General features: G+C 49.7%; 1 protein-coding gene across 2 annotated transcripts in view; it reads left to right on the top strand.

Moving 5' to 3' along the window:
* Nucleotides 1-12,579, top strand: part of Acsbg1 (acyl-CoA synthetase bubblegum family member 1) — a 59,697-nt gene that overhangs the window by 16,344 nt on the left and 30,774 nt on the right. Inside the window, exons 2-3 of one of the 2 annotated variants that reach the window (XM_008823399.1) lie at nt 2,335-2,433; nt 3,195-3,286. In XM_008823399.1, coding sequence (XP_008821621.1) covers nt 2,335-2,433; nt 3,195-3,286 — 191 coding nt within the window. The remainder of the gene's footprint in view (nt 1-2,334; nt 2,434-3,194; nt 3,287-12,579) is intronic. The other variant, XM_008823400.1, reaches the window with a different exon arrangement.

Genomic DNA, 12,579 nt, shown 5'->3' with positions numbered 1-12,579 from the left:
GAGGATACTGAAGGAATCTGGGAGGGCTTCCTGAAGGAAAGGTTGAGGAGGCTGGGGAGGTTCTGTGCCCAAATGGTTCCCACTAGCTCTCTTGACAAACCTGGATGAGTAGGTAAGGTGGGATGATAGTTAAGAGGAAGGCAGAGGGCAGGCCCTCCCACATACTTCTGCCCCAAGTGCATCATGTCCCAGGTGTTTAGACACCTTGGTTTTCTTGCTCCCTGGACAGGTGGGGAGGTGGTAAAGAACCAGGATGTATTGGTTAGAGATTTTGTGAAAAGCAAACAAGATGATGTGTTTATGTGCAAAGATGCTTGTCCTCTGGGTGAAAGGCAGCCAGCCTTCTACCCTCTTGAGGGCTTCTTCTTCCTAGGAATTCAATACAGACAGAAGCAAGTCTTCAGGCCCTTCTGCCACCACTATTGTCACTGTGTCACTTGATGTAACTTCCTTCTCGGGACACCTGACAGCTTCTGGAACATTTCAGGAAGAGTATAATTTTCCAGAATGACAGGAGTAAAATGTTAATCACCTTTGACAGGCTCATTACAATCATGATCAAGATCGTAGTATCACCTCACCTGCCAGGGTCATTGGCTGGCCACCTGTCTGGAAAGAGCAGGGGATCAGAAGAAAGGCCTCAGGGGATTTTTTTTCTCTTTCAGTGCTAGGGACTAAACCTGGGGCCTCGTGTACACCAGGCATAGGTTTTCCCACACCAGAGCCCCAGAATGCTATTGAAGAGTCTAAGAAGAGGAGGGTTTTGAGGAAAACATGCGCTGTTCCATTTTGGAACATATGATTTAACCTACAGTTTGAGCAAAATTGGTGCTCTTTTTTCCTATTCTGCTACAAGAATGATGCCTTGCTAGGAGCCAGCATGGACAGGGGCGAAAAGTGATGTAGAAAAGGGTTAAAAACAGGACCAGCCTCTCCAGCAACAACAGCAACTGTGAGATCACATGTAAGGCAGCACCATGCCAGGGGTACCTGGGGATGGCTCTGGTTGTAATGCAGTTGGACCCATTTCTATGTGATTCACAGTCCAGGCCAGCAAAGTGAGCAGAAAAAAAAGAAAGGTGGAGAGAACCTCAGCACATTCAAACTCAGTTGACAGCCCTTTGAAGGGACTCAGCTTCCAAGACCCTAGCTAAGGGAAGAGCTGGTCAACTTGTTTGGAAAATTCCTTTCTGACTTTTTTTTTTTTTCTTTTGTCTCTGAGACGGGGTCTCCCTGTAGCCCAGCTGGCCTGGAACTCACTATGTAGACCAGGCTGGCCTTGAACTCACAGAGATCCACCTGCCTCTGCTTTCCAAGTATTGGGATTAAAGGCGTGCACCACCACACCTGGCTCCTTTCTGACTTTTTTCTTAATCAGGTACTCCAAATTCTTTAAGCCCAGAACATGAGGGTTGAATATGACCTTCTGTGGGCCAGCTGCAAGGGTGAGATGTCCCCTTCCACCAAGTCTTGGTGGAAAAGCTGGGTCCACCCTCTCCCTGGAAGGAAGGAGAACAGGGTTGCTGGATAAGGACAGAAATTTCACTGCAGCAGGTGCTAGATGCTGGAGAGGCCTATACAGGGGGAAGAGGCGTTTCTATAAACAGAAGTTGTCATCAGTATTAGTAGGTTTGGCCCTTGGCTTCCCCAGGTGGTTGTCTTTTCATTTACTCTTTGTTTAGCTATGTAAAAGCCAGAACCAGTTTACTCAAATTTAATTAGGTGGGGAAGTGCTGCCTTTAATGGTGAGGATTTAAAAACAGACCTGTTTGTAGGAAGCTGTTAAGATGGTGGGAGATAATAGGCCTGCTAATTTGGGGGTGCTCTCCAGTCTGTGATTTCAAAGATGGATCAGTTCTGAGCATAGGGTTTGGCCCTGTCTAGGCCCCATCTTTTGAGGACACAGGCTGAGATAGAGCAAGGACGATCTTACTATGGGAGCTCAGGGGCTATCTGCTAATGTTACAGTCTTTGTCCCCAAGTTTGGCAACTTCCACCCAACAGCCCTGGAGGTCAATTATGAAATCCAGAGCACTCAGAAACCTCTGCCTTGTCATCCTTTCCCTCTTCCCTAGAGTGGGTCACCACAACAACAGAAGAGATGTTCCAGCCCTGTGGCCCAGGCCTTGCTCACAATGTGTGAAAGGGACCAGCTCAGTCCTCCCCTTCAGCCCTGGGTCATCATAACAACAGAAGGGATGCTCCAGCCCTGTAGCCCAGGTCTTGCTCACAGTGTTCACAAGAAAGAGCCATCTCAATCTTCTCTTTCTCCCTCTTCCCCTTACCCCCTCCCTTCGTAACCGCTGATATCTTTTGCTTTAAAACCTATCTCAGGTTCTTAAACAGACTGCTGCCAGGTGGGCCTGGTTGTGTTCGAAAACTTAGTTTGAACCTGCAGTACCAGCAAGGAATAAGGCCGAATGTACGAAGCAGGTAATTGGCCTGGCTTCCTGGGAACTGGGCAAGGACGGGGTTAACCCCACCCTGACAGACAGATGGGACTCCCAGGAGCCAGTGTCATACCCTCAGGGCATCATGACCAGATGTACAGGTTGCCCACTATACAATTCCAGTAGGTTCTGTTTACATAGCTATGACTATGTGGTGTCCCTGGTGTTGTACAATCTTGCAGCCCTATGTAGTCCTAAGCTGTGTACTGAAATCCCTCTGTTCATCCATCTAGGAAGGTGAAGCATGGCCAGCTAAACCCTGGGGAGGACTGGTACTGAGGGACAGCGAGGCTGCAATGATGACAGAAGTGAAAGAGGAGACGCTTATCCAGAGCCACCCAGCCTGGGGAGCCAGAGGGAGCTAGGACAAGGGAAGGTAGAAGGCAGGGAGCCCGAGACCTTGCTGGTTCATGTCCTCTCCAAGCAAAAATCAGTCACGGGTTGTGCTCACAGGCACCATGGAGGAGGGGAGCCTCTTAGGACGCTTCATTAGCCCTAGGAGCATCAACTCTATTGGAGTGGAGGCTCAGAGTACCCCCAAATCAGAGCCCAACCCTTTCCTTATCCAGATGGAACTCTGAGACCCAGAGAGAGGTGTGACTTACCCAGAGACACACAGCAAGTCAGAACACAGCAGGACTTTTCTGAGAGGAAAAGGGAGGGGTTAGATGAAGTGGGATAGGCAGTTAGCGCCTAAGAAGACTCAGTGTGCTCTAATCAAGGTTGTACCTCTCCTTCCACCAGCTCCTTGAGTGATGGACGGATGCTCTCCAAAGAGTTCCCAGGTCATGGTCTTGAGCTCTCAACTCCAGAGAAGGCCCTGTTGGATGCTCCGGGTGAGTTGGCTGGGGTTGCTGGGTGAGGTGATGGACAGAGTGTTGCTGGAAGGGGTTGCAGGGGCCCCTGGGAGCCACAGCACAGAACCCTGGGTTCTGCATAGAAATCTAACTCCAGGGACTCCAACTAGTTCTTAATTTGTGGTCACCACAGTTGACATCAGGGCTGGGTATAATGGAAGATTGTAGGGGGCAGAGTCCTTCGGTGAGGTTGGAAAGCTGGCCGGGCCTGGATACTAAGGTTGCTGAGAACAGGAGGAAGCTCAGTTAGATTGGCAATACTTTGGGAGATTTGGCATGGTGAACTGGGGTATGGGGCAGGTAGGTAGGTGGGTGCGAGCTAGCAGAGTTTGTTTTGGAGGCCGGAAATTCACATGCTCTTTCAGTTCTTTCAGTGACCTTCCCCTCAGATAAATGTGCTCCAAGAAGGAGCTATCATTTACCCTGAAAAGCTATCTGGATAATACTAGTATTGCAGCATCGTTCACTTTTATGAGTGCAGAACAATATTGTAACAATATTGTAAGGATTTTCAAAACCAGAAAAGAAACAGTAGGTGCTCAACTCAGAGGATTTTAGCCTCCCATCATCTGTGCTGTCCTTGGGACCTAACTGTCCCCAGCCTGGGTCACCTTTCAGGGCTGAGCATTGTGTTACTGCTCTTCCCAGGGGTGAGTTTGCCAACTGCAGGCAAAAGGCCAGGGAACGTCTCACTCTGTGGGCCTGTGGATGGGAGCTGGTTGAGGTTGAAGGTGAGTTGCCTGTTAAAGTGACTGTATTGGAAATGGTGGTGTGTTTTGTAGAATGGATTTCCATTTAGGAGCACCTGTGTTTTCCTCATGGTTAGAGAGTCTATGTGTTTGGACGAGTGGGTGGCAGAGTATGAAATCAAACAAGCTAGGGAAGGAAGGACCCAAGTTCCTGAAACACAAAGTAATGTCAGAACCAGGGACAGGGGAAGGAGGAGAACTTTGCTGAGACCCCAGAGTAGCCAAAGGGGAACGACAGGGTCTGATTTCTCTGCCCTGTCAGAGAAAACAAGGATTGCTGCAAGTCTGAGGCTAGACAGGGCTACATGGCAAGTTCTAGGCCAGCCAGGATCATTTAGAAATTCTACATTAATCAATCAATATAAAATACCCCAAACAGCAACCAAAGAAGCATAATACAGAGAAGCCTTGGGCCAGAGTTCTGGGTACTATGTTCCCCAGTCCCCTCACCAAGCAGGCTTGCTGCTGCCATCTAACAAACTGCCCCTGGACTGTTTCATGTGGCCTTGACAAGAGTCTGGCCTGAGGGCTGAGGGTACCTTCTAAGGAGTGATGGTGTCTCTCACACCTTTTCTCAGAGGTGAAGGAGAAGGAACTGGGCCACAGACAGGATCCCAGATTACAGACAGAGCATGGTTTGATAGGTACCAGAGGAGGCAGGAGCTGAGCCACCATGGCCCAGGCAACCTTCACCATCATGCTCCTAGAAGCCCAGGTACCTTGCTGACCTGTTGAGCACTCGGGGCACCACCCCCTACAGACACACAGCAGCTTCTTGCACAGACTTCCTAATTGCTTCCTGTGGCACTTAAAGAGCGGGTGCCAGCACCATAGGCTGAGACCAGGGAAGCCCTAAGCCCTGGGCGTGGGATTGGCCTTAGCATTCTTGCAATTGAAGAAGCAGGAAGAAAGCCAATGTGGGAAAGCTCAGAAGAGCATCTGGCATCCCTCTGAAGAGCGAGTAATCCCAGGCTGTGGGCCTTGGGTGCGCATTTGGAATCGTTGCTATCTGCAGCCCCACTGCTGCAGGTATAGGAAAAGGCAGGACTGAACAAGCCGGGTAGGGAATCCTAGTGAAGGTCCCATCAGAGGGGCCTGGTAAGGCCCTCTGAGCTGCTGGGGACAGGTGTGGTGAGGGGAGGACGCTGGTGTTAATGCAGGGTGGGAATTACAGAGAAGGTGCAAAGCCGTCGTGACTAGTTTACCAGGACGGTGGGACACTGTGAAGGGTGAGCCAGCTGTCCTGTGCAGACACTCCCCACCTTGTGTTCTGGGCTGTGAGGGTGGTGAGCTAGACAAGCTTTCACTCCTGCCTCCTCCATAGACTCCCAGACTGAAGGCAAACAGGTTACAGGGAAAGGCACAGGTAGAGGAAGGCAGACCTGCTCCTGGGGACTTGGGTGGTCATCTTGGGTGTGGAGGACCTCCAGTTGCCCTTAGACCCTCTTGTTCCTCTGGGCTGGTGATAAGGAGGAAGGGACAGTGTGGGAGGGGCTAAAGGGCCTCTCATCCCATGGCTGTCAGCAGGCAGATACCTGCCTTCCCCTAGGCTCCATTTATGCAAGCCATGTCCTTGGGGTGGGGAGAATGTGGATGGAGATCCAGGTACAACTGGACTGAGTATCTACTACCAGCATGCCAGGTCTTGAGCTTAGATCTGTAATCCTTTGACTCCCTGGCTGAGGAAGCTCCCAAGCTCTGGGCTTTGGTTGGAGGGAGGGGAGGGGAGGTGTCACAGGTTGGGAAGGTAAGTTAGGAAGCTGCCGTTTGGCTCAGTGTTTTTCCTAAGATTGCAAACAGGCAGCAATCTATTTCAAAGCCCAGGGAGGTACATTTGTAGGATTCAGACAAGACAGAAAAAGTTCCATGATCCTCTCCAGCAGCATACACACACACACACACACACACACACACACACACACACACGCACACAACTGCCTCTTACCTAACAGCTACCATGACTGGGCCCTATGCTAAGCTTTGCCGCCTTCTTTCACTTTGTTCTTCCTATTTTAAGCAGCAGAAGGGAAAATGCGTTCATCACTCCCTGTGGAGAAAAGAAACAGCTCAGAGAGGTTCAGTAGTTTGCAGTTTTCTCTTCTCCTCCATCCTTTCTCTCTTTCTCTCCCCTCCCTCTCTCCCTCTCTCTCTCCCTCTCTTTCTCTCTCTCTTTCTTCAGCAGTTCACCTCCTCCTCCTTGAACTTGGTATCATTCTACTTCAGCCTCCCAAGTGCTGGGGTGACAGATGTGGACTACCACAGCCAAAAGTAATCTCTGAGGCACACGGCTTACCAAAGGTGGAACTCCTAATGGTCCATTCTGTCTCTTTGGGCCCTGGACTCCATTGTACATAGTGTGGTCCCCTCCAGGTCAGGCTGGCCCCAGCCTCCCCTCCACCTAGCTACAGAGCTCCTGGATTCTCACCTACAGAAGTCAGAGTTCAGCCTAGGCCCCTCAGAGGCTCCTTGGTCTCCTTGAGTTCCTAAGAAGTTTGAGGGTCCTGTACTCCAGTCTCCAGGCTGGACTCGCAGGGAGCAGTGGAGCCAAGCCAGGCCATGGAGCTGCTGGAATCTGACCTCTACACAAAGGCAGCCTTGTGCCAGGTCCTGAGACACATTTCTTTCCAGCTCTTTCTGGGTTGAGTATGAACCCCAGCTGGAGAAGGGGAGGGGTCCCAGGAAGGACAGCTGCCAAAGAAAAAGCTGATGGAGGTGCTGGCCAAGACTGGCTGGCTTTCCACCCTCACTCTCCCTAGGAGACTCCCGCTCCCGCTGGGGAGTTCTAAACTGAGGACTGAGCAGTGGAGTGTTCAGCTCAGCTTGGTCCTCAGCTCAGGAAGGCCTAAAGATTTATACCCTTCCTTAGTCCCTCACTCTCATCCCAAAGGGCATATGTGGAGGTTCAGGCTCGAGCTACAAGCTGGGGAGCCAAAATGAAGCAGGATTCAACCCTGTTCTCAAGAGGCTCACAGCCTGAGGCTGGCCACCAGGAAAATGCCCAGGGGTCAGTGGGAAACAGAGGACCAGTTGTCCCTTTAGCCTTTGTGGGGATGGGACCAGGGGAAGGTGGGAAGGCTTCCCAGAGATCTGGAGAGATGATACAGGTGCTTCCTTGTCTATGAGATAAGAACAGGCAGAAATCTCAGCCCTGCCAGCAAAAGAAAGGGGACCTCTGAGGTGTCTCTGGAGAGACTTTTCTGCGGGGGTCAAGACACCCTTTCCATTCCTGCTAGACATTCTTCAGATACTGTTTGATGTCCCCACCCACTGTCCTCTCCTGAGACACTGCTTTCAGGGCAAGTCCAGGGCATTCTAGATTATTCTAACATGTGGTCACTCAACCCAGTGTCTCCTATGTGTCTTCCAAGCGTACCTGCCACAAGAACAGGTATGGCCTATCTCAGTGCCAGGCCTAGACATGTAGAGTCTGGACAGCTAGATAAAAAACAATAAACCTATAAGGGCTCACAGCAGCTCTCTTGTCCATCCTTGTTGTCATTAAGATGTGCAATTGAGGCCCAGAGATGGAGAGGTCTGCCTAGAGTCAGTCTGCCCTTGACCCTCCAGTGGGAAGCACAGGGAGGGCTGCCAGCTGCATGTCCTCTCCCAGCAGGCACAGAAGGCCATTGGCCTTTTAGCAGAATAGTATATACCACACTGCCAATGTCCTGACAGGTCATTGATGCACACCTTGATTTTATTGCTCCTCATGTCCTGAGGCCAGTGTGACCTTTTCATCTTCTATATCCCTAAGAGTGCCCCGCATGGGAGCGATGGGGCACCCAGAGGCCCTCAGGTTGAATCCCTAGGTTGGAAGAAGAGACCTCCTGGGGCTGGTTCTCCACTAGTCATTGGGGAAAAGACCAAAGATATGATGCCTTGATCTCATTCTTGTGGTCTTAGAGAAAGATCTGTCACTGGCCTGGGAGTCCTTATCCTCAGGACCCATGTATCCCTCCCCCATACAATCCACTTGGCTCCTGAGGCTGCCGTTCCCAGACTACAGGAAATACCCCCACCCTTCACTTCCTCCTCCCAGTTCCTTGCCCCCTGCCTCCCACCCCATGCTAGTGCTTTTCTCTTTCCCTGTGTAGATGCCTTTATTCCAGAACCCCAGAGAACATATCTCCCTGCTGGCCCAGCACTCTGTAGAACAACGGGTGGATTGATAAGAGTCAGGGCCTGGCCAAGATGAATGTCAACATGAAAGGTAGCAGACGAAGAGGGAGGCAGCAGTAAGTGGGCCAGGGAAAGCCACCCCACATGCTCAATGGCCTGACTCTGGGGTGAACGGGACCTGGCTGACTGCTGGGCTGTGGCTGTTGGCATGGGTTTTCTACTAGCTTGGTCTCACTTACAGTTCAGATCTGGTTTTCTGTTGCTGTTTGGAGTCTGTTCCAATGGGGATTGGGGGTGCCTTGCTAGGTGATGGAGATCTTTTATTTTTTAATATTTTATTAATTATTTTTATTTTATGTGTATGAATGTATTGCCTGCATGTATGTGAGTGCACCCATGTTGTGCAATGCCACACAGGACAGAAGAGGGCGTCGGATTCCCCTGGAACTGGAGTTAAGGACAGTTTGTAGCCACCATGTGGGTGCCGGGAATCAAACCTGGGTCCTTTGCAAGAGCAATCAGTGCTCTTAACTGCTGAGCCATCTCTCCATCCCCGGTGATGGAGATCTTAACTATTCTAACACTAACCTTAAGTTAGATACAGCAAAAAGCTCATAATAGTGCCTGTCGAGAGCTGAGAAAGATTGGCAACCCCATCTAATTCCCCAAGTCTTACCTGCCCCTAGCAAACCACCTCAGACAGGAAGACAGAGATAGGCACAGCAAACCTGGGCCAGCTCATGATCTTTACCCACTTCGTGGTTCTGAACAGCCTGTCATAGCCCATGGACCACAGGCCTATCCCCATTCACTGACCAATCTTCCTGGTCACTGGACATGAGGTGAATGCCAGGAGAAATGGTGTCTCAGCCCTATTCTTGATGTGCTGTGACTTTGTTCATCCACACCTCCCCTGGGATTTAATTTCCTCCTTAAAAGTACTTCCCCTTCTTGTTTACTCCCTCCCTCCTTCCCTCCCTCCTTCCCTCCCTCCTGCCCTCCCTCCTTCCCTCTCATACTTTTATTTGCTCCTTTATGCATCATTTTTAGGTGTGTGTGTATGTGTGTGTGCATGTGTGCGTACAGGTATGTGTGGAGGCCAGAGTCAACATTGGGTGTCTTCCCCTGTTGCTCTTTATCTTTTTTTTTTTTTTTGAGATAGGATTTGTAGCTGAACTCAGAGCACATAGATTGGCTAGACTGGCTGGCCAGTAAGTTTGGGAGATTTGCCTATCTCCCTCCCCTAGAGCTAGGGTTAAAGTGCCTGCCAACAAGCCTGATGCTTTCTTTCTTTCTTTCTTTTCCTTTCACTTCGTGTTTTCTTTCTTTCTCTTCTTCCTCTCTCCCTTCCTTCCTTCCCTCTTTCTTTCTTTCTTTCTTTCTTTCTTTTCCTTTCTTTCTTTCTTTGTTTTTCTTTCTTTATTCATTTACTTATTTATTTATTTATTTATTTATTTATTTATTTATTTATTTAGAGACAAGTTCTTACCACATAGCCCTGGCTGACCTGGAACTTACTATGTAGACCAGGCTGGCCTCAGACTCACAGAGATCTGCCTGCTTCTGCCTCCTGAGTTCTAGGATTAAAGCTGTGCACTACCACACCTGACTCACACCTGGCTTTTTTACATGGGTGCTGGGGATCTGAACTCAGGACTTCATGCTTCCGTGGCAGCTTATCAACTGAACCAGCCCCCATTTGCTCCTTTCCTCATTTGATGTTATAACCGTGAGTGTTTCCTGGTGTCATTAACTATTCTTTTAGTATCTCATTTTAATGGCTGTCTAGGAATCCCTGATAAAGCCCTCCCACAATGCATCTCAGTCCCTATTGGACATTGGACCATTTCCAACAGAATGTGAAGACTCCTATCACCATAATCTTGCTGTATTTGTTTGTTTGTTTTTGCTCTTTTTGAGGCAGGGTCTTTCTGTAGCCCCAGCTGGCCTGGAACTCACTATGTAGACCAGACTGACCTTGAACTCATAGAGATCCACCTGCCTCTGCCTCCCAAGTGCTGGGATTAAAGGTATGCACCACCACACCTAGCAGTCTTGCTGTATTTGTATGAATGTTTTCCTTGCGTAACTCACTATGCAGACCAGGCTGGCCTCGATTTCACAGAGACCTGCCTACCTCTGATTCTCAAGTGCTGGGATTAACCTGAGCATCACCATGTCTGGCCCTTGCATAACTTCTTAACAGTGTTATTGCTGGTTCCAGAACATTCCTTTTGCCAGGTGGCACTGATTGGCACCCTCAGGAAAATTGCATCAGCTTGTATCCCACCTGGTGTGGTGCCCTTCCCAACCGAGGAGCCTGTCCATCCGTCTGCCTGGTCTTTGCTACTTCAGTTTTTTTTTCCTTCTAGGAGAATCCCAGGAGGGCTGGGAGGGTGGCAGGTGGTAAGATGGCTGCATACGATGAGATGAGATTCCCCTTAAGGATAAGAAAGGAAGAAAAGAGGCGTAGGCAGAGGCCAGTGGGGAATGGCAAGAAAAGGACCTCTATGCTTGGTGGCACGGCTCCAGTTTCTGTCTGCCCTGCTGTCTCTGCCTACTCCTTGTTTCTCTCCACCTCGCTTTCTGTGAAGTGACTTCTAATACCTCATCATCTCAGCTTGCCTGTCCTGATTTCTTCCAGGCACTTCTGGGAAGGAGGGAAAGAGAGAAACACTCATTACCTACATGGAGTCATCTTGCTGGGCTGCCTGCCTACATAGTGACCTTGTGGGCATATGGCCAGGACTTGGGGCTCTGTTCTCACTCTGATGGCCAAGGTAGCAAGACTACCATCCAAGGCCCAGCACCTATCAGCAGGGACCCTTATCACTGCTCTGCCCTGCGTTTGGCACACCTCCACCAAAACCTAAAACCCAAGTTCAGACCTTTTTACTTGTTGTCCAGACATGTCCCCTTCACTGCAGGGATGGAGGTCAGAGGAGAGAGCACAGTGTCAGCAAAGGCTCAGGGCTAGGAATATATGGGCAGGAGGGGTGATGGAAAGAGGCTCCTCAGGCTGGGAGATTCATCTACTTGCCCTTCTTTCAGTTTTCAAGTCCAAGGGCAACCTTTTCAGCTGATGCCAGAAGTCTGGAGACCAGAGAACTGTGGTAGAGTCAGGTTAGAGGGACATTGAACAGCATAGAGCCTTACTAGGCCCTATAGGACTGGGGCTCAGCCTGGTATGTCCCGCCCTGTCATCAGGCCATCCTCAGGAACCAGTGTGAGATGGAGAGATAAAGGCCTTGGTACCTTTCACACAATCACTAGGTCCTGCTCTATTGGTCTAGTCATTGTTCTGTAAAGGCCTGCTGGCCTCTGTTCTGGGCTGGGCTGCTGGCACTCAGGACCCAGAGAAGAGGCCATCTGTGTTGGCAAGCAGGAGAGGCGGGTACAACCATGGCTCAGGCCCCAGTTGGCTTCTTCAATTAAAAGTAGGCATGTGGACCTTGAAGTGTCATGGAGTGTATCTGTGTGGCAGAGGGAAAGGTCTTCCAGCCAGAGTCACAGCATGCACAAAGGTACAGAGGCAGGAGGTGAAGGGGACTGGAAACAGCTCAGGTTGGCTGTGAGGAAGGGGACACTGAGGCTGGGACAGGTGAGCAGAAGCCATGGGAGAGGGCCTGCCTGAGAATGCTGTGAGGCCATCACTCTGTGGCCCATGAGCACCAAGAAGGATTTTTAAAAATATTGTATCTATTTTAATTTTATGTGTATGAATGTTTTGCCTGCATGTGTATAAGTCCATCACATGTATGCAATTCCCATGGGTGGCCAGAAGAGACCATCGGATCCCCTGGAACTAGTGTTAGGACAGATGTGAGTCTCCATGTGGGTACTGGGAACTGAACCCAGGTCCTCTGCAAGAGAAATCAGTACTCTTAAGTGTTGAACCATCTCTCCAGCCCCATTTTTTTTAGCAGGTCTGACTTTGGTTTAGGAAAGTCCAAGGTCACCAAGACAGGTCTTGGGCAGGAGTCACGGTTTTTTCCCAGAGAATATATGGGGAATGGGATCGTGGTGAAACCCACTATGAGGGACAGCACACCAGATGAGAACAGTATGGATGTCAGGCTATGTGGCTCTAGACCCCAGTTCTGCCACCCAGCCTTATCAGTACTCAGCTTCCTAGAGACAGGATTCAAATCCCAGCACCCACATGGTGGCTGACAACCATCTGTAACTGTGGTTCCAGGGGGTCCAATGCCCTTTTCTGTCTTCCGTGGGCACTGTACAACACAGGTGCATTTACACACATGTAGGCATAACACTCATAAAATAAAAATAAATGAAAAAAATTCAAAGCAGTTTTAAGGTGTAATTTATATGCTATCTAATTTACCTATTTCAAGTATGAAATTCAAATATTTAAAAATTTTTATTGATTTTTTAAAATTTTAT

Source organism: Nannospalax galili, unplaced genomic scaffold (genome assembly GCF_000622305.1).
Source record: "Nannospalax galili isolate Female #2095 unplaced genomic scaffold, S.galili_v1.0 scaffold28, whole genome shotgun sequence".
Taxonomy (NCBI): domain Eukaryota; kingdom Metazoa; phylum Chordata; class Mammalia; order Rodentia; family Spalacidae; genus Nannospalax; species Nannospalax galili.
Note: the sequence above shows the minus strand (reverse complement) of the source record. Positions and strands in the feature narration are given on the sequence as shown.